Source organism: Rhinocladiella mackenziei (genome assembly GCF_000835555.1).
Source record: "Rhinocladiella mackenziei CBS 650.93 unplaced genomic scaffold supercont1.8, whole genome shotgun sequence".
NCBI lineage: Eukaryota > Fungi > Ascomycota > Eurotiomycetes > Chaetothyriales > Herpotrichiellaceae > Rhinocladiella > Rhinocladiella mackenziei.
The window spans coordinates 1272252-1292642 of NW_013550597.1; the positions used below are offsets into that span (position 1 = coordinate 1272252).

The 20391-nt window shown below is 50.0% G+C and overlaps 8 protein-coding genes across 8 annotated transcripts; 5 read left to right on the forward strand and 3 right to left on the reverse strand.

Moving 5' to 3' along the window:
- Positions 1 to 334: 334 nt before the first annotated feature.
- Positions 335 to 1430, reverse strand: Z518_10071 (uncharacterized protein; the record flags this gene model as incomplete). The annotated part of the gene is made up of 2 exons (XM_013412687.1): positions 335 to 1110; positions 1316 to 1430. The coding sequence occupies 2 exons, from the start codon at positions 1428 to 1430 to the stop codon at positions 335 to 337; spliced, it is 891 nt and encodes a 296-aa protein (XP_013268141.1).
- Positions 1431 to 2118: 688 nt separating this feature from the next.
- Z518_10072 (translation initiation factor IF-2) lies at positions 2119 to 5405 on the forward strand (the record flags this gene model as incomplete). Its single annotated transcript, XM_013412688.1, has 2 exons — positions 2119 to 5191; positions 5251 to 5405. 2 exons carry the CDS (start codon positions 2119 to 2121, stop codon positions 5403 to 5405), a joined length of 3228 nt encoding a protein of 1075 aa, XP_013268142.1.
- Positions 5406 to 6110: 705 nt separating this feature from the next.
- On the forward strand, positions 6111 to 7211 carry Z518_10073 (uncharacterized protein; the record flags this gene model as incomplete). Its single annotated transcript, XM_013412689.1, has 1 exon — positions 6111 to 7211. One exon carries the CDS (start codon positions 6111 to 6113, stop codon positions 7209 to 7211), a length of 1101 nt encoding a protein of 366 aa, XP_013268143.1.
- A 2265-nt stretch (positions 7212 to 9476) lies between these two features.
- Z518_10074 (ATPase get3) lies at positions 9477 to 10613 on the forward strand (the record flags this gene model as incomplete). The annotated part of the gene is made up of 3 exons (XM_013412690.1): positions 9477 to 9869; positions 9929 to 10518; positions 10571 to 10613. The coding sequence occupies 3 exons, from the start codon at positions 9477 to 9479 to the stop codon at positions 10611 to 10613; spliced, it is 1026 nt and encodes a 341-aa protein (XP_013268144.1).
- Positions 10614 to 12755: 2142 nt separating this feature from the next.
- On the reverse strand, positions 12756 to 13641 carry Z518_10075 (uncharacterized protein; the record flags this gene model as incomplete). Its single annotated transcript, XM_013412691.1, has 4 exons — positions 12756 to 12884; positions 13062 to 13227; positions 13288 to 13546; positions 13629 to 13641. The coding sequence occupies 4 exons, from the start codon at positions 13639 to 13641 to the stop codon at positions 12756 to 12758; spliced, it is 567 nt and encodes a 188-aa protein (XP_013268145.1).
- A 1780-nt stretch (positions 13642 to 15421) lies between these two features.
- Positions 15422 to 16533, reverse strand: Z518_10076 (uncharacterized protein; the record flags this gene model as incomplete). The annotated part of the gene is made up of 5 exons (XM_013412692.1): positions 15422 to 15808; positions 15880 to 16092; positions 16155 to 16249; positions 16400 to 16462; positions 16527 to 16533. 5 exons carry the CDS (start codon positions 16531 to 16533, stop codon positions 15422 to 15424), a joined length of 765 nt encoding a protein of 254 aa, XP_013268146.1.
- A 390-nt stretch (positions 16534 to 16923) lies between these two features.
- Z518_10077 (uncharacterized protein) lies at positions 16924 to 18084 on the forward strand (the record flags this gene model as incomplete). The annotated part of the gene is made up of 1 exon (XM_013412693.1): positions 16924 to 18084. The coding sequence occupies one exon, from the start codon at positions 16924 to 16926 to the stop codon at positions 18082 to 18084; it is 1161 nt and encodes a 386-aa protein (XP_013268147.1).
- A 478-nt stretch (positions 18085 to 18562) lies between these two features.
- On the forward strand, positions 18563 to 19923 carry Z518_10078 (vacuolar protease A; the record flags this gene model as incomplete). Its single annotated transcript, XM_013412694.1, has 4 exons — positions 18563 to 18664; positions 18720 to 18873; positions 18930 to 19800; positions 19854 to 19923. The coding sequence occupies 4 exons, from the start codon at positions 18563 to 18565 to the stop codon at positions 19921 to 19923; spliced, it is 1197 nt and encodes a 398-aa protein (XP_013268148.1).
- Between the last annotated feature and the right edge of the window lie 468 nt (positions 19924 to 20391).

The window sequence follows — 20391 nt, forward strand, 5'->3', positions numbered from 1 at the left end:
TAATTTTCATGATATCGAACGAAGAATTGAAGGCTTCGCACTGGACACGTGCTAATTTGCAAAAAGCGTAGAGCATTTGCGCCGATGCGAAAAGGGCTTACTACATGTGGACTCTAGTATACTCACTGAGAAAGATGGCTCTCCATCGCTTTTTTACTCTGTTACCGAGGCCTAGCTTGAAACGAGCCCAAAAAGTCGATGAGAAAATTGCATTGACCAAAACCTCCGAGTATGGTATATCCATTCATTTGCAATTATCCCAAAGCTCGCATGGTCAATTCAACCCTAGAACATGCCGTTAGCGGGGTTTTCGGTTCCATGATGAACTTGAAGCTTACACTGCAAATGTTCCTGCACTGACAGGCATAGCCCTCACCATTGTTGGTCCAATGCCTTTCCAGAATCCCCTCATCCCCTCAGCCTTCCAAGTTTGCGTGAAGCAATCTCGCATCGTCTTAAATTTCTGATCTTTTCCAAAGCCATCGCTCTGCATCTTGCTTTTGACTACGTCGAACGGATAGCTCGCTATCCACAGCGCTTCACCGGCCAATCCGCCGTAGAATGCGACTTTGGGTGATGAGATATCGGTCCGTTGCACATTGTTTCGTTTCATATCTTGCGCCATAAGATATTCAAAAGTCAGGAACCAGACGCCATATGCCTGGGCCTCTCGCCAAAGTGTCACAACTTGACCACGGTACAGGCCGCGGAGTATGCCTTCATGAGCAGAGAGCTTCTTGATGCAATCTAGCGGTCCGCTATATAAACGGTTGACGCCATGAGGCTGGGTCTGAAGTCTTATCCTGACGTGCTCTATCGGGCCTGAAAGAACAGAATTCGTAAGGCCTGCAAAAGCTCCAGCTAGGTAATATTGTCCATATGATAAATCGGCAGGCCCCGCTGAATGAACCCGCAAATTGTGTTCCTCGAAAGCACGGCGGGCATAGTGGAAGGCACCAAATTGGACGGAGACACAAGCCCCAATACCGATCAGAGGAGTGAGGGTTCCTTTGTAGAATGCCAAGGGGCCTTCGTTCTGGAGGATTGATGTTGCGCACGAAAGGGCGCCGGGATATTTTGATGTTGTTTGCAACCGGACTTTGACAATATCTGTTGCGGTGAGATATGTGTTTTGACAGAGTAATGTCTCTTTGCTTACCAAAGGGTTGACCTGAAACACAATGTCAGCTTTGGTCGAATCCCAATACTCACACGACCCCGATGTGCCTGGTTAACTAGACCCCGAAGATCCAATATTCCCAGTAACGGGAAGGAGAGAGCCATCGATCAGAAATCGTGATTTGATTGAACTCACCGAGCAGCACTTGTGCTACACCTCCAGCAGCGCCCGCAAAGAGATCTTTTGCGGTTCTGACCCAGCTGGTATTTCCGACCTCACCAGCCTCAATGGCCTCAACACCGTCGGCCATCTCTGAATAATCTGCCTGAGACCTTTATTCTCGCCTCTATTCACTTGGCCTCTTTTGCCAATTCCCACCTCATTTTCGACAATGACTGTAAAAGAGGACCAACTTCCTGGATTCTTTTTTGGCGGGCACGCAATTTTGTTTAGTCACCTCGGTGGAGCGGGCACCGCCGCCTGATGCTGATTGGTTGGATTTCTTCTATATCTACGAATTCAACACTACGCCAGAAGCCGACCGCTATGCTCTCCGGTGCCATGGTCAAAGTTATATCGATGCCTTTACAAGATTTTTCCCAATACACTCGAGTACATTATCATTGGGCATGGCCTTTCGGTATTCCATCGAACACGAGGGATGCTGGGACGGGACTTAAGGAACTTGGTCCGATGGGCTTCTTGGGACAAGGAGAAGGAGACATTTCACTTTAAGCCAACTGCTGAATTCGGCAGGATACTCTTTTCAAAATAGAAGCCAGAAAGAAAATACAGCGTCTGTGACTTCTCATGAGTTGATCTGATTCCCCGTAGCATATCTACTACACTCGATAAATGCCTTCCCGTAAATTTCCGGCGAAATTTTTAGTACGGGCCTTTAGTCGATCCTGGCCTGAGAGGCGTGTTATTCATCCCATGTTTCTAAGATAGAAATACTGAGGTATCGCCCCTCCGTTCTGGAATAATTCGCACTCAGCATGCGCTGGGCGGTGACGCGAAAGGTTTGTTCTCTTGATAAAGCAACATCATTGTCTGCAAAGATTGACAAGTCCCAGCTCCCGCAACTACAGGAAATCTGTCTCTTTTGCGCCTTCAGACATGGCGTAGAAGCCCGTGTTGCAAATCCCACCCGACAGCAACGTCAGATTTATACCTCGAGTGCTCCTTCACGACGTCCGGCTGGAGCTGCGGCAGCTCGTGCTGAAGAGGAGGACGACGACTTAGCATCCTCCCTGCCTGCACCTGCGCCAAAAAGAGAGCTGCAGGGTTGGAGATGTCGATGCAGCCACGTTAACGCAACACATCGATTAGAATGTACAATATGTCTGAGTCCACGCCCACAAAAGCTGGAACATGCCTACAAAGAAAATGGGCCCCCTCCGAAGCCTTCATCCTCCTCCATCCAAAGCTCACGATCTGCTTCTGGCTCGGGGGAGCAATCGGTCCCACTGGCAAGATCACGCAATTTTTTGGAGTTCAATTCTCAACCAATTCTTGACCAAGCTAGATTTTCGTTTCAACAACCTGAGCGTAATTCACTCCAGGAGTCACGATCCTATCCGCGAAGAAACCAGCCCACTCACCGCGACGGCTCGCGGAGAGAAAGAAATGGCTCGAACAAATCTATGGCTAGAAATACACGAGATGCTTCAGCTTCCCAGAATGGGCCGCGAATCAAATTCATAATGGGAGATAGACGTGAGCCACCTGCCCCCGCATTACAAACATCAACGACAGGGCCCAGATCTACTTCTTGGAGACCTTTTGCCCACAATAACCACCCCTCGGGTGATGAACAACCAGAAAGAACTGGAAGTGCCATCGATGGAGCGGAAGCCAGCCAGAGGACGAATGCGGACGCTGCATTCGGGGAAAGATTTGGATCTAGACGGCCTCGTGGCGACTTTCAAAGGCGATATGATGAGGGGCTCCAGGTTAGAGCTGGGCCAAGACAAGGCCGCTTCCGGCGCTTTCGGGAGGATACCTCAAACGAAGCTTCCCACGATTCGCCGCAATCAGCCACCGTCGACGAAGACTTTGTTGAAATTTCGGAATCCGAGCCATCTCTACAGACCGAGGAAGAGTCTCCTTCACGAAGGGCCAGAAAAGATAAAGACGCAGATAGAAGAAGCAGAGTTTATGACGTCGAATCAGCAGAACCATTCACCACCTCTCAAATGGCCAGCTCTCCGACTGGAAAAAGGAGGAGCATTCCAAGGCTGAGCACTCCAGATTTTGATCCAGATGAGGTCGAAGAGTATCTCGACGAGAGGAGGCGGGGGAAGAAAAATAAAAACAAGAAAGAACAGGCTCACCTAACCGAACGACCTGAAATTCGATTACCGGAATTTATTAGCGTGGAGAAGTTAGCCCAAAGCCTCAAGGTTAGGCTGCATGACTTTTTGGAAAAATTGGAAGAGGAAGGGTTCGAAGGGGCTCGCTACGATCATCTCCTCGACTCTGAAACTTCCGCTATATTTGCCGAAATTTATGGATACGAACCCGTCATCAGCACGATTAACGAGACTCGCGATTTGGTAGCACGACCACCGGCAGAAAATCCGTCCCTGTTGCCACCGCGGCCACCGATTGTCACCATCATGGGTCACGTTGACCACGGCAAAACCACACTCCTTGATTATTTCAGAAAATCAAGCCTGGTTGCGAGAGAACATGGTGGCATCACTCAACATATCGGAGCCTTCTCCGTGACAATGCCTGGATCAGAACGCAATATTACTTTCCTAGACACCCCCGGACATGCTGCCTTCCTAGAAATGCGTCGACGAGGTGCCCATGTCACCGATATAGTGGTCTTAGTAGTAGCTGCAGATGACAGTGTCAAGGCTCAGACGATTGAAGCCATCAAGCATGCACTTGAGGCCAAAGTGCACATGATCGTGGCGGTCAACAAGATCGACAAAGAAGATGCCAACATTGAACGCGTGAAGCAAGACCTAGTTCGACACGGCATTGTCGTGGAGGATTTTGGCGGCGAGTATCAGGCCATTCCTGTTAGCGGAAAAACAGGTCGCGGCATGGCTGATCTGGAGGAGGCAATTTTGACCCTCGCTGATGTTGCCGACTTCCGAGCCGAAAAGGACGGACCGGCCGAAGGATGGATTATTGAGAGTGCAATCGGTTCGTCTGGTCGCGTCGCCACGGTCTTGGTACGTCGTGGAACCTTGAGACCGGGAGACTTCATCGTTGCCGGTACTACTTGGGCTCGTGTGAGGACTCTACGCAATGATGCGGGTCAGTTGATACAGGAGGCACCTCCAGGTACACCAGTTCAAATCGACGGTTGGCGGGAGGGTGATCCAATGGCTGGTTTGGAGGTGCTCCAGGCTGAAAGTGAGCGGCAAGCTAAAGATGCGGTGGCCGTCCGTCAAGAGAGGGAAGAAGCGGCTCGGGCCATCGACAATATGACCACAATCAATGCTACGCGCGCAGAAGAAGCAGAGGCTCGTGCTAAAGTATTGGAATGGGAAAAAGAACAGGGATATCTGGACATGAGGGTATCAAGACGTCCCAAGGATAATGAAGGCTGGGTTGAGAAAGAATCATCGGGTCCTCAACAAGTTCATTTTGTTGTTAAAGCCGACGTGGCTGGGAGTGTTGAAGCCATTGTTACTGCCGTCAATGCGATCGGCAACAATGAAATTGTGGCGAACGTCATCCACAGTGGCACCGGTGAACTTACAGAATCCGATATCAAGCACCTTGCCGCCACGGGCGAAGTGGGCTATGCGATCACATTCAATCAACCAGTAGACAACTCTATCCGGCGACTTGCGGAGGCGACGAATCTTGGTATCCTCAACCACAACGTTATTTACAAAATTACCGACGATGTCAAAGAAAAGTTATCCGCACAATTGCCTCCAATCGTGACTCAACGGGTGTTGGGAGAAGCGGAGATTGGAGAGATATTTGAGATCAACATCAAACGAGGGATCCTGAAAATTGCTGGATGCCGAGTGACTAACGGTATCATTCGCCGCTCTGAGAAGATTCGAGTTCTCAGAAACGGCGAAGTGGTCTACACGGGTAAGTTTGTTGAGCACGCGAAGTCTATGTATCTCATTGTTTACTCACAAAACACCTAGGCATGCTCAACTCGTTTAAGAACATCAAAAAGGATGTGACGGAGATGCGAAAAGGGTCTGAATGTGGCATGGGCTTTGAGAATTGGGACGGCTTCCAAGTGGGTGATCAGGTTCAGTCATTTGAGGAGCAGAAAGAAGCCCGGAAACTATACTAGGCAAGAGAAACAAGATCGAGAAATCTCCGGCGGCTACACAGCAAGGCTGCTTGAGGCCACGAGGCTGAACTGTCGAATCTCAGCCAATCAACGGCCAACCGACATCAGGCCTTGGCGCAAACCTCACACACGGTGCGTCATGTTTTGGACATCCACCACCTGCTCGCCAACCATTCTCGTTCTCTTTCATTATCTCCGACAATGAGCATTTCGTCATCACTGTCGTTTGCATGCGTTGTTCACGTTTCACAGCGCAGAAGAAACCTGTTTCAATCAACGATGGAAGGACCGGAACACAGATTTTTAACCGCCCATTGTGGCGGTCGTCGCCAATTCACTGCGCGTCTACGTACAATACTTCAAAAGATTTCGCTAGGGCATCGAGAAAAGATCGATAGCTAAACAAAGACTCTTCTCTCACCTGTGTGTTTAATGTTCATTTCCTATCTCCTTCCAGTTCTTCTCTTCTTGACTTGCTTTTGCACGCAGGCGTGGAGTGATCATCGACTTACTTTGCATTGCTATCTTTCCTTGAACAACACTCCTCACCTAGTCTCAGTTCGAGAACGCTATTAGGTGAGATATGCAAGTCGTCATCTCACCAATACTACTCCTCGTCTTGTCGACGCTGACCTTGGCGGGCCCGATTCATAGGTTTGTTCCCCTCTCCATCAATCACGATTCACTCAACTCTGACTGTTTCTCATGGGTAGTAATGTAATACGCCGCGCAAATGAACCCCAGAGACGCTATGTGATCAACAACATTCTCACCGTGACCTACGGATCTCCGAGAAAAAGACAACTTCCCACAGATCCTGGGACCGGATCAGACAGTGCTCAGACGGTATCGGGTATCGATCCTTTTGCAACGCCAACAAGACAAGGGACAGAAGATGGATCGGTGCCGGCAGTCGGTGTTGGAGGAGATAACAGCAGCTTGCTGAGCCTCTTGACCCAAACGCCAGTTGAGAGCTCGACCGCTGCGGCGACGGCGGCGACGGCGGCAGCGGCCGCCGCAACAGATAGCTCTGAAGCGGATAACACTACAGCTGCATCTGTTGGTGAAGACACAGACACTGCGTCCGGAGCACCTGGATCTGGAACTGCCATCGAACCCAATGCCGCTCAAACCGAAGCCCAGCCACAACCCACCTCCACCACGACTGTCCAAGTTCAGACCACGGTATTCGAGACGGTGAATGTCACTGCTGATACGACTGCTCCCGCATCAGATCCAGTCACCATTGGAGCTGCAGCAGCATCGACAACAGCTCCCACAGAAGCTTCAGCGACACCAGCCGCAAGTAACGGACAACCGGACGAGCAACAACCTACCGCGGCGGTGACTGTTGTCTTTGTAACCGCGGAACCCACGTTCACCGGCCCTATTGGCGGATACTCAACCCTCGATCCCGGCGCGAACGGCAACGCTGCTACCGCAGTCACTGCAGCTGGAGTGGCGACGGAGACGGAGACAGTGTCAGCAGCGGGCTCAACGACCGTCGATGCCGCCACGTCCGCTGTATCTGAATCTCCAGCTGCGGCAGCTACTGTGATAGAAACCGCTTCGGCGGCCGCTGCCGAAGGGTCCCGTTCCTCGCCAGAGGTGGCAGTTGAGCCAACTCCAGCTTCAGCTTCTGTGAGCACAGAGTCTGCCGCGCCGACATCGCCGCTGATATCGACGTCTCCTCCTGCGACAACAAGTCCAGATGAAGTTGCTGTAGTTCCTGTGACGCCGAGTCCGGCACAGAACAATCAGGTGACGGTGACGGTGACGGTGACAACGACTCTTACTGCTATTTAAACACGCGGGGAAAGGTTCTATGGTACCTAAGGATGTTGTCACTGGTCCTGAGGTAGTCTGTTGGCGAGGCACGCGTGTCTATCGTCTAGACGAGACAAGACGAGATGGATTTGTTTAGCATAGCATTACGTGGGAATTTGGCGGAGTTTGGTACTATGTCTCGCACCGTCTGGAACGAGGATTGATGGAAATTTGGGAGATTTCAAAAAGAGACAATGTATCTTGATCGAATATGAAAGATGAACTACTTCAAAAAAGGTTATTGCTGGATATGTTTGTCGGGTTTTCTTGTTGCTAACTCAACTAGATATTATCTCATTTGTTTGTTGGTGAATCTTTCAGGGTCTCAAAGGAGGTGGAAATTATCCTGGGTGATCAAATAGCTGATCTTCACCTTTGTCAATGATGCAGTGGCAGTTCCTTTAAATTGAGGCCATGCCGTCAATTTCGTCTCTTGTACATGGTTCGGACTTCTTAGGTCGTTAAGCCTCGCTAACATCATGCATAACCCATACCTTGTACCACCGACATTGCACACATTCATGAAGCTTGAATGCGCCGATGATGACTGGTTATGGGGAATGATGGATCCTGGCCTGGAGACGGTGATACTGGCAGACTTCGTAATAGAAGGCAGGGATCGAACTCCGTATACAGTCTATATGTCTCCGGTTTCGGTCCGCCAGAATCCCCTCCTTTCTCCCCAGCCTCTCTATTTTCATGTCAAAATGTGGGCAGTCATTAGTCACCATTTTGGCCTCTTGTTTCCGTTGATCAACGCGGCTCCACACAAACCAAAAGGCAGTGTTGAACGTCTGAGACATCTACGATCCAATTGACTGACAGGAAATAGCTGTCTCACAAGCTCTCGTCGACGAATTGGTCTTTTGCTCGCAATATGCTGTTGCAACATTGTGCCCAAACAACACCACCGCAACTCCCGCTCGCACGATTACTTGCGAGGCCGACAACTGCCCTCTTGTCGAAGCCGCTGGTGCCCAAATAGTCATAACATTCCAAACGTAAGAATGACGATTACCCCATCTTCTCTCATCAAAGAAGTGCGAAGAATACTAGTACTTACCCGTAAGTGGTGGGATCTACGATACCGCAGACTTTATTGCCGTCGGCCATGAGAACGAATTGGTGGTCGTCTCATTCTGTGGAACCATGTCTCTTGAAAACCCGATGGCCGATCTCGTCATTCTTATGGCTCCATGGATCTGTGATGGATGCATACTATGCGTTGGATTCCTTGATGCATGGCAAGACGTTACCTGAAAGGCCAAAACTGCCATCGATGGCATCCTGACAGGCCATTCAGATTATCAGATTGCGTCGACCGGCCATTCTCTTGGAGGATCTATATCTGAGATTACCGCTACTGATCTCCAGGAATCAGGATATACTGTCGCCTTGGTACGTCTGACAACGACATCTTCTTTCCTCCGTCCAGTGTAATAAAGATCAGTTATGCGGCCGAGTTGGTAGCCAACGGCAAGCTTTCCGACTACATCTCTGCACAAACATCTGCCAATTTTCGAGTCACTCGTGAGGTAGACCACGTGCCCAGTTTACCAGGACATGCTCTGGGACTTGTACGCCTTTCTCCGGAGTATTAGATCACTTCTGCGCATGGCGAGCCTGTGACTCCGGATGATATCCAGTTGTCTAGTGGAGCAGTCTACCTTGGGGAAAGTAACAGTCAACTCCTGGGACTTAACCAGCTTGATCATGGCTGAGTTCTTTGGGCCCTTGTTGCCGGGTGTGCTGCAGGCATTTACAAGAATTTTTGGAGGTTTGGTTCAGCCAATCGTGATAGTATTAGGGTGTTATTAAAGAATGTAACAAGAAGTTATGGGACCTCAAGGCTGGGCCCGGCAAAATTGCCCAGCAAGTTCACACGTATTTGGAATGACGTCGCAACTGGGAGCGGCTCTTTCCTCAGCCACATTCTCTGCTTCGCGGACGGGGGTCTCTGCATCCCAGGTTTCCAAGCAATTACGTTCGCAGATGCTGCTGTCGCAGTCTTTCTCTCTTTCATAGACCATAGAAATCTGCCCTCCCTCCTCTCTGCATAGATTCGCGTCTCTAGGCCCAGCGTCATAAAGAAGAGACCATATCGCAAAGAATATTCGAGAACACCCTTCCCAACCACTTGCAACCGAATCACTGTGTTCTCTTGCAAGAAGACACCTCAACTTCAGAGGGCAATTGTCTAGCCAGATCTCCGTCCGGAATCGATTTCCTATACCATCTACCAAAATGTCCACTGCGGTGGTCAGCGCCGACGACGATGTTCTCGAGCCCTCCCTCCAGAACCTCATTGACCAGCAGACGCTAAGATGGATCTTTGTGGGAGGAAAAGGTGGTGTCGGCAAAACCACAACCTCATGTTCTCTGGCAATCCAAATGGCAAAAGCAAGGAAATCCGTGCTGTTGATCTCGACCGACCCAGCCCACAACCTGAGTGATGCGTTCAGCCAGAAATTCGGAAAAGACGCAAGACTCGTCGAGGGTTTCACCAATCTCAGCGCCATGGAAATTGACCCCAATGGCAGTATCAATGATCTGATCAACGGGGCAGGAGATGAGGCTCAAGATGCTATGGCTGGACTGGGTGGCATGGGCAATATGATGCAGGACCTGGCATTCAGTGTATGATATCCCAGGAAGAGGCGTTTGCCATGGAACAAAGGACAGCTGACGTTTCACAGATTCCTGGCGTTGACGAGGCCATGTCCTTCGCAGAAGTCCTCAAACAGGTCAAATCCCTCTCGTACGAGGTCATTATCTTCGATACTGCTCCCACCGGCCACACTCTCCGTTTCTTACAATTTCCTACCGTTCTCGAAAAAGCTCTAGCTAAGATTTCTCAACTTTCGACTCAATTCGGCCCCATGCTGCAATCAGTCATTGGCGCCAGAGGAGGTCTGCCGGGTGGTGCTAGTCTTGAAGATCTGACCCAGAAACTCGAATCTCTTCGAGAAACCATTGCGGAAGTCAATGGTCAATTCAAAAATCCCGACATGACCACCTTTGTTTGTGTCTGTATCGCCGAATTCCTGTCCTTGTACGAGACCGAACGGATGATCCAGGAGCTGGCGAGCTATCATATTGACACACATTGCATTGTGGTCAACCAGCTACTATTCCCCGAGAAACACAACGATTGCAAGCAGTGCAATTCCAGAAGGAAGATGCAAAAGAAGTACCTGGACCAGATCGAAGAGCTATATGATGAGTTCAACGTGGTCAAGATGCCTCTACTGACTGACGAAGTAAGGGGTGTTGAAAAGTTGAAGAGGTAAGCTCATCAATGTATCTCATGCCATAAGCCAGGCTAATGAAGCCTCCAGCTTCTCAGAGATGCTTATTCATCCATACCAGCCACCCTCGTGATATCTGATGTAATTACAATGGAATCAAGCTCCAGTATCATTCCCAATGCGGCTTTCAATTTTGCATCCGTTAGCGGTATCAATCCATATAGAGCGCTCCGGCCAAGGATGAAATGCATATTTTACGACCAATCGCGTGTTCTTTCTGAGCGGAAGTTTGCCTCGGTCAAAAATTCCTCCTTTCCTGTGTTTTTCGGACCATGTGAAATCGCTCTATTCCACTAGAAATCAATGGTAGCGAGGGATCACAATGTAACCACTGTGAACTTGGGCTTGCCCTGGCAAGCCACACTTCCACATGCTCCTGATCTTACGATGCAAATGCTCGAGACGGCTTATGTCAACTGTTATGCAATCATCTCCACAGGCCACTTCGTCTGTAGAACCTCAGTTCTACTGTAAGTCGGATCGATGCAAGTCGTGTATCGTGACTCTGCTCATCGTCGGTTTAGCTTTTTGCTGGGCGGGACGGAGCGATCGTCCGGCGTCCATACTTGGTTGCATTTTCTGCTTCACCAAACGGGCTATTTATGGCTGAGGAGAACTTTGATCGACCCCCGAGATCCTCCCTCTCCGCCCCGACCATCTTCTTTGTCGCCAGTCCTTGCAAATCTTGACCCAGACTAGGGTAAACCGGAATGGGTTTATGAAGCAGCCCTTATTTTCAAATACTTTACACATCACTTTTGGAGTAGTGGGTTTTCCGGATATCAACCCTCTTTACCATTTATACGCGACAATCATGCTCATCGCCGGTGGTTCTAACTAGCATAACCCTTTGAAACGGATTTGGGACTTGGATGGTGGAAAAATCGCAAGGATCGCAAGCGAGCTGCAGACCCTGCTTCATCCGGAGGTACCCCGTTCACTAGCTAATGGGTTTAGTTAAAATTCATGCAGTTCTGCGCCACGTGGGAGGGAGAGTTGGCCTTGTATTTGGCACTGGGGGAGAACTTACTGTAGCTGGTAGAACAAGTCGTTTTCATTGGCCGGAGTCGAAGCAGTCATTTCTTTGGTCTCGTTGGCAGCTTGCGCTTGACACATGCGCCAGAGGGGAGAGCTGATTAGGCATCGCGGTGACAACGAGGTCCTACGCTGACAGCGGAAGGAGGAAGAAAGCCCAAGAACCAAGAAAGGCTGGCTTATGTCGAAGAAGCTCGAAGGCGCGTTGTTGTATTGACAAGACCAGCGAAAAAGAGTTGGCTTGAGTTCGAAGTTCCAGTTGGAATGATATGATTGCGTAAGCCGCAGTCCAGTCCAGTGGAGAAGGAGAAGGAGAAGGAGCATTGCTTCCCAATGTGTAAGCAGTCCGTGGCTTTAATGGTAAGGAAAAGTAAAATTGGATACAGAATCGACCTGCAAGTCACTTGCGTCCCAGGGAACCCCCATTAAGCTCCTGAAGACCAATCTTGTCGCCAGTTAAGGCTCTAGGCCCCAAGGTCAGTTGACACAGACGCTACGGGGACGGCGAAGTGGGTTATGAAGGGCGCTGGTAGGGGCGGCTGAAGCCAAACAAGGCAAGCCGAAGGATGCTTCCGAGTCCCACCGTTCTAGTGCGATCCGTGAACCATGACCACGCATGACTGGCACAACCCCGAGAGAAAAACGCCGCCGATACAGTATTACCCTAGACTTTTGAGTCTATATGCATTTCGGTGCCGTTCTGCCCTATCTGATCTAGACCTATTCCCACCCCTATGTGTTGCCTATCCTATTCCAATCATAGCATTCATGCACGCATCGCAAAAAATCCAAATTCCATTCCATTTGACCATCGAAACCTGCTCATTGGTCTAACCACAACCAGTGTTGGCAATCCCCCAATCTAAGTAATTAATTTGCGTTTTACGTCAAAGTGTGGTGGATAGAGTGTGCCTGAAAAGGCACAAAGCTGCTCATGTACTGCAGCCCTGCGGCCCGCCAGCGGTTCAGTCTAGTTGAGACGAAGCTCGAAAAATGTACGTGACGCGAAGAAAACGTGGCTTCAAGCTAGTTTCCTTTGCCGTCGTTTCGCATAAGAAAAAAGGCCACTGACCGACATTGGGCGAAAATGTTGCCAAAAACATATCTGTCCTCATAGGTCGACGATTTCTAACCAAGCAAAACAGCGTTAGGATGACGGAAGCAGCAGCGGTGTGATCCATCATCTCTGTCTTCGAATCCATGCCAGCATGCGTTCCAATACAGGATCCTCATCAAGCCAGTATCCCTTTCGACGATCAGCGTTGCGAAGGTCATTGACAACATGTACATCGGTGATCTGCTCGAGTTCCTATATTTTCCGCCGAGTTAGCATTCATTTTTGGGCCTTTTTGACTCCCTTTGACTTCTATCCATCTGTCCTTCCGCATATAGCTCATCACTGCCATGCCTGGTATAACAAATGCCAATTACCAACATGGCTGGTGGGGAACTAAGGATCACGATCAAGTTTTTCCCTCGGACGTACCTGTCGAAGTCTCTGGTCAATTGCTCGAAGCCCGTTGGCGTGTCCAGGTCCTGGCTTTTCTCCTCTCAATAATTGTGTGCGCGTCTGTATCCATCTCATCGCGGCTGATGCTCGGAGGTAAATTTTGTGCGCTTGAAATCGTCTTGTAGATGCGTCAAGAATAATCCTGAGAAGATTGTTAACATATTCAATAAATCTCGGCTGACTTCGATGGTGTGTATCCCACCTCTGCAGTGTCGCTTTTTGGACTTCTGTCTCGGGGACGTGTCCAGCCTGAAGCCCGATATTGCTTGGGCTGTAGTTGGTGGCTAGAATCGCTTGTGATTCCGCGGCACATTGTCTCAACACCACATAACCATCGAGATAGTGTGATTGTTGGTCCGGAGGGTTCGCTGCGGTCCGTGTCATGAGCGACGAGATATGAATCTGCAACGTCCGGAAATCGTTCATAATCTCGAGGATGCGCATGGCACGGGCCTCATTCCCTGAAACCAACATAGTCAGCAAAACCGTCCTCGTTCATTTTTTTCTCACACCGTGGAGTTGAGTAGTTACGGTTAGACGTACGTCCGTCAGCCATTGCGAAAGAGAGTTGAGGCAAGATTGTAAGGGGCTTGTAGATGAAAAGCAGTGAGTCGATGGACGGCGCAAGTCCAATTCTTCTTTGTTCGCTTCGAAAGCCAGTTAGGATTCAACGAGGGACAATGGGGTTTCTGACCGTTAGCCCAGTCTTAAGTTCAACTTATTAATTGTGATTCTGTGAATCCTGAAGATCGGAGAGGGGCATTCGACGGGGTGATGGTGACATTCTTAAAGACAAACGCAGTCCAGCTGTGTTGCCGAGGATATGGATTAGATGAATAGAGCGCAGAAGAGACAATGACCCCCAGCACCGAGGAAATTGAGTAGTCAACCTCGTGGCTTTTCTGCCAACGGACCAGTCAGGATGATGGAAAGGTTCGTGAAGAGATGGGATCGGCCCGTGGCGGCAGGGAATAAAAGGAACACCCCGTCCAGCTCTCTAAAAAAGTGATGGATGAAGACATGAGCGACAATGAAGCGGGAGTCAATTTTCCAGCACTGAACCATGGAGAGATCACAGAGGCAGAAAAGGACACAGGCTAGCACTGGAAAACAGACACGGCTGTGAACGGACAGCAGAGGGCTTGGAGAAGCCCAGCATGACTATTGGGCAATGCCGCAGATGTCGGCATACTGCAGCCCTGGCAATGGTAGTGGATCAGTCGAGGCTCTGCCATCGCGATCAGCAGGCGGTTTGCAAGCCACCGTACGGGAGTCTGTGCTCTCCCGAGATGTTGTCAGGATGGAAGTCTGAGACGAGGAGTTGGAGTAGGACTATGGCCATGGGCTGGAGAAGTTACGACATCCATGAGGCGCCAACCATGTGTGAGACAGGTCAGCCGGTGGAGGTACATACGGTAAACGTTGGAGACAAACAACCTGGGGATGGTTAGTAGTGCTAGCCTTGGTTAGAGTTGATTGGGCTTATATCTTAAAACCCACCACAGCCAATCAGTGTATGCCTCGCCTTTCGGGTAGAGCCGGATCAGGAATAGCGCCGTCTTTAGAATGGCTCTGGGTAAAAACTAACGACCAACTTAGATTGGCGGGAGTCTCCTCAGGCCAACGGTTAAGCACCAAACCATAACCGCATTGGGACAGCTGAAGGGTGTCCGCGGCAGGAACAAGCGCATCGCGTGGCAATGGTGGACACTGCAGCTGAATGTCCGGCCCGTAATCACGAAGCTCTACTGGTTCCCGGCCTATTTTCATTCACCTCGCTTCTGCATTGACTCAAGCATGGCGCCAGCAAGATCTGGCGCGTCAAAGGGAGTTAAAAAAAAAAAAAGGCCTGCATCACTTGTGGCTTGATTTTCTTCTGCTCGTTCTGCCCTGCGTCAACTCACAGCTCATGAATTAATTGGTTTGGCATTTGTACCTGTCTGTCCAGCCTCAAACAGCCACACAGACCGCCACCGCTCCCCTCTGTGCCAGCATCAATATTGTGTCACCTGAGGCTAAAGGAAACACGGGACCAGGAGATGAGGCTGTAAACAGGGTCCCCTTCAACCGCCAATCACCCTAGTTTGCCTTTGAGATCTGACTGTGTTGGATCGATTCCGATATCCATGGACCTAGCAAAATCTTGTTCCATCCCGAATCAGCTCGAAAAAAGTGCTGAACGTGACTCAACACACTCCGTACACCTGCTCTCCATATATGACCAAGCTGAGCCATATTCAGATCCCTGTCCAGCGTGGTTGCCGAGATGTCCCCACTTCCCCGATCCATGGAGACACGACGAGTTTTGACTTTGCTTTGACGGCGACGAGCTGTAATCAATCCCGCTCTGCAATGGCCTGGAGTCGTTCCTCGATTTCATCCTCGGTGAGTGTTCTGAACTCCCGGTCGGTTCCTTCATTCCCGTCAGCCTTCGGTCCGCCCACGATTCCAATCTCTAATTCGCTCTTCTTGAAGTCAACGCTTAATACCGTGCTGAGGGTGCTGATCCCCAGTTCGACCACTTCTTCCCAGCTTCCGGGAGCACAGTCTTTGTTCTTCAGCTTCTTCTCCAAATGATTAAGTGCCTCTTGTTGTTTGGGCCCTGACGCCGTTGCCTTGTAACCCACGTAATATCCAGCCGGGTCACATTTGTAGAGTTGGGGGCCGAATTCATCATCGACGGAAATCAGTGTTGTTGCTACACCCAATGGTCTCATGTATGCCTACATGCCATTATGAGTCTTATCCAAGAAAAAGGGAGAAGGGGGGTTATGTCCACATAGGGGTTGCCTACCCGTTGTGTGTACACTTGACTGATGTTTGCCAATCGCTTTGCCAGAACATCACAAGGCATTTCATATCCATTTCGGTATCTGAATTCTGCCGCTTCTCCTCTCGCTCGGTCCACTGAGGCTCGAGCGTCCGCTATGGAGCCGGTCATGACGCAGCCTACGGAGGGTGAAATCTTGAAAACATAGGATACCGAGGAGGGATCGATCAATTTGTCCTAGAGTGAAATGGTCAGAGGTTGGGAAGAGACCATGGATATCGGGGGGGGGGGTTCCATACCGGCACCTTCTTTTGGGATAGCACCACAGCGCATGTCTTCCCTCGAACTCCCACTGATGTAATATTGGCTGCCGTGATTGCCTTGAATGCATATTCTGGATGCCAATGTAAGCATGAGTGATATTGATCTGGTTTTGGGGCGACCGCGTTGGGGGAATATGGAGATGCGTCGAGCATCCAGTATCGGCACCAAAAACCAAGGCCAGATTTCCAACCACCGTTGTGTCAAGAATCGGGGGACGTACCAACTTGATATAACCGGCCCTGATCTGAGAAGATAGTGATGTGTCGATCATAACCTGCGCTGCCTGAAGGATGTGAACAGGTCAGCTCGGTGATTCCGATACAGCTAGAATGGGCCAAAGTACGAACCAGACATCTTGGACCTCCTTCAATCGAGGAATCTTGAACCGATTGTACCACCTTATACAGTTGGAGGGGATCCCTCGATGAACGAAACTTGATTCGGAGGAGTGAGAATATGTCCGAACACGGTTTGAACAGAGCGGACGGAAATTGTTCGTATATTATTTGGGACGGTGGTAAACGCGCAGCTTCGCGATGCCTGCGCCAAGGACAAGCGGGAGCACCTCGAAGCGCAGGACTTGGCTCCCCAGCACAGACAAATTAGAGTTTTGCAGAAATGAGTAATTTATTGGGCGGGCATTGGCTTGGGTGAAACTTCAGTTGTGGTCGTCTAATACAGATGTCCAGTTGAATCATCTTTCAAGGTGCCCGTCGGCCAAACCATTTGACCTGGGGATTCACCATGCGTCAAGCTCGACTTCCAGCCTGGAAGAGACTGGGATTGAAGTTAAAATATGCAAATGAAAACCCACAACCCAATAGAGACTCCTCCAAGAACGGAGCTGTTTCTGCGCATCACCAGCAAGACTTTCATAATGAGATTGAGAGTCAACCAGCAATGGTGAAACCGCCCCGAAAGAAACGGAAAACGGAGCCAACTCCTGAAACTATTCCTCCAACTCAGTCAAAGCATTCCGCCTCATCCCTCAACAATGGGTCCTCAACGGAAGAGGCTTGGGAGAAGAAACTAAAGAAACGAGTATCGTTCTCTGCCGACACCAAGCCGATTGCCGAATCTCCCATCACATCGTCCTCGAAAAATGAAGCCAAGAATGAAGAATCCCCAGGGACGCTGAAGAAACCCAAAAAGAAAGCTGGACGAAAGAGCCCACAGCCTTTGGTTCAGAAATCACACCGTGCCTTAGATTATCTCAACCAATATCGCACTTCGCGTTCATCTTGGAAATTCAACAAGAACCGAGAAACGTGGATTTTGAAACATGTCTTTTCAGAGACCGATATCCCTCGAGAATATAACATGGCCTTGGCGAATTATATCCACGGATTACAAGGTTATGCCGCGAGGGAAAGATTGAAGACCCAATGTGTTGATATGTTGAGGAAGGACGAAACAAATGGTATAGGGGAAGACCGGAATGAAGATTCGGACGAAGCATTTCTTGGGCGATTCTTAGCTACTCTGGAGAATTCTAATGAGCGCAAAGATTCTGAAATGGATGAAGACCATCAATCATGGGCCCAAAAAATGTCACGCCCGCGGATGTTGCTCTGGAGTCTGGGATTGAATCCTCGAGCATTCATGTCGAGTGATGAGGATGATGAGGGTGTAGAGTCTTCCAAATCGACAAAGACGACCGAAAGCGAGAACACAAGTGGGATCAATGGTGTGAAACCAAGAGAGAAGAAGCGAAAGAATAGGACTGCGGTCATCGAATATGAAAGCTCCAATTCCAGCTCTAGCGAGAGTGATAGTGAAAGCGACAGCGACAGCAACAGTGACAGCGACAGCGATAACGGCTGCAGCTATTATACCGGAAGTGAAGCCGCAGTTGCATTCAGGAACCGGTCACGAGAGGACACATCGGGCAGCGGTAGCTTATGAGAGCAGCACCGACAGCGAGTCTAACAGTGAGAGTGAAGCAAAGAAGAGGTCTCTTGACGAATGAACCCGTCAGGATTTCTTTTCCTGAGATGCCTGCTCGATACCCACCAACTGCTTTGTTCGTCTTTGATAAAATCTTTGCCTCCGTAGTGTTAGGTTATCGTCCTCTGTGGGAGGGTACGCGGCATCCACAGCAACAACGGCTTGGCAGGTGCCTAGAGTCTGTTGCGACGGCGGCTCTTCCGTCATCGTCCTGTGCTCACGGGATCACACTCCTACTGGGCAGATCACCTATCCTCCGGCCCCGAAACAAGTCCCAAACCCATCCATCCAAACTCGTCATCCCGTTTATCAACCACCCTCTACTTTCTCTCTCTTCGTTCATCCTATCATTAACAAAACAATCATCGGCTGCATCTAGTTGCAGCCTGCTTTCACCTTCCTCTGTTCTTCTGATTAGCGTTCGGTGGTTGCGAGCATGAAGAATAGCCTCGTCGTCGCAGCCGCTGCGCTGCTCGGTGCCGCCAATGCTGGGGTCCATCGTATGAAGCTCCAGAAGGTGCCTTTGGAGGAGCAATTGGTAAGCTCAGCCTTCGAATCTCGCCTAATATGGCTTCATCTAACTTCATTTTCAGAGTGCTGCCAACATCGGCGACCACGTGCGAGCCCTCCGCCACAAATACACACAGAAGACTATGGGGGGTCCAACGGAGGACATCTTCAGACATACATCTATCGACGCTGATAGTCCTCATGATGTTCCGGTCGAGAACTTTCTGAATGCTCAATGTAAGAAAGAGTTGCCGTGGGTACAACGTCCATGAGAGCTCACCAGAAACCCCCAGATTTCAGCACCATTGCTCTCGGAACACCACCCCAGGAATTCAAGGTTGTCCTGGACACCGGTAGCTCCAATCTCTGGATTCCTAGTGCCTCCTGTGGTTCGATCGCCTGCTACCTTCACCAGAAATACGATTCCTCTTCATCTTCCACCTACAAGAAGAATGGATCGGAGTTTGGTATTCGATATGGTTCTGGTGAAGTGGCCGGTTTCATCTCCCAGGACATTCTGCGCATTGGCGATCTCAAGGTTCAGGACCAACTCTTCGGCGAGGCGACTAGCGAGCCCGGCCTTGCTTTTGCCTTTGGCCGTTTCGACGGTATTCTGGGTCTGGGCTATGACACCATTTCAGTCAACCACATCCCCCCCCCTTTCTACAACATGGTCGACCAAAAGCTCCTTGATGAGCCTGTCTTCGCCTTCTACCTTGGTAACACGGACGATGGCACCGAGTCAGAAGCCACCTTTGGTGGTATTGACAGCAGCCACTACACCGGCAAGATGATCAGGATCCCACTACGCCGCAAGGCGTATTGGGAAGTCAACCTGGACTCCATTACATTTGGCGAGGACACGGCCGACCTCGACAACACTGGTGTCATCCTCGACACCGGCACTTCACTGATTGCCCTACCATCCACCCTTGCTGAGTTACTCAACAAGGAAATTGGCGCCAAAAAGGGATTCAACGGTCAATACACTGTTGAATGTGAAAAGCGGGACTCTCTTCCCGATGTCAGCTTCACCCTCAGTGGATATAACTTTTCCATTACGGCCCACGACTACATTCTCGAAGTCCAAGGTTCGTGTATCAGCAGCTTCATGGGCATGGATTTCCCGGCCCCGACTGGTCCTCTTGCCATCCTTGGTGACAGGTGAGTTCTCTTTCCCCTTCTTTTCGCCTTTGCTGGGCTCTAACATGATGCAGCTTCTTGAGGAAATGGTACAGCGTGTATGATCTCGGCAACGATGCAGTTGCCTTGGCCCAAGCCAAGTAAGCCAATTGAGGCTAGTCAGTTGGGAGTTTGACCGTGCTACGATAGGGGAGTGTGTCCGATGTGAAAAGGTCCTGAGTCTGAACTTGGAAATCCGTCGTCGTCGCCGGCGGAACCTGTTTTGTTAGGGTGGGGGAGGAGGGAGAGTCATGGCTATTGAGAACTATTACTGTGTTATCAAGTTCATTTCGTCCAATAGCAGATTTCATCGGCCACGCTCTTTGGGTGGGCCACCTTTCTCTACTGTCTATGAAAAATCAATGGAGATTGACAATGAATTCCCAATTTATATTTTCATCCCCTTCCACAGCTTCATGGCCACAGCTTGAAATAATGAGACAGTGGCGTGGTTTGATAGTGAAGTCTCGTGACTGTGGTGCCTCGCACTGAACGGCCGAACAGCAGGTGACTAGGCTAGACTTGGTGTAGTTCTTTGTCCTCTGCGGCCGGAAGGGGGGTTTCATTGGCTGT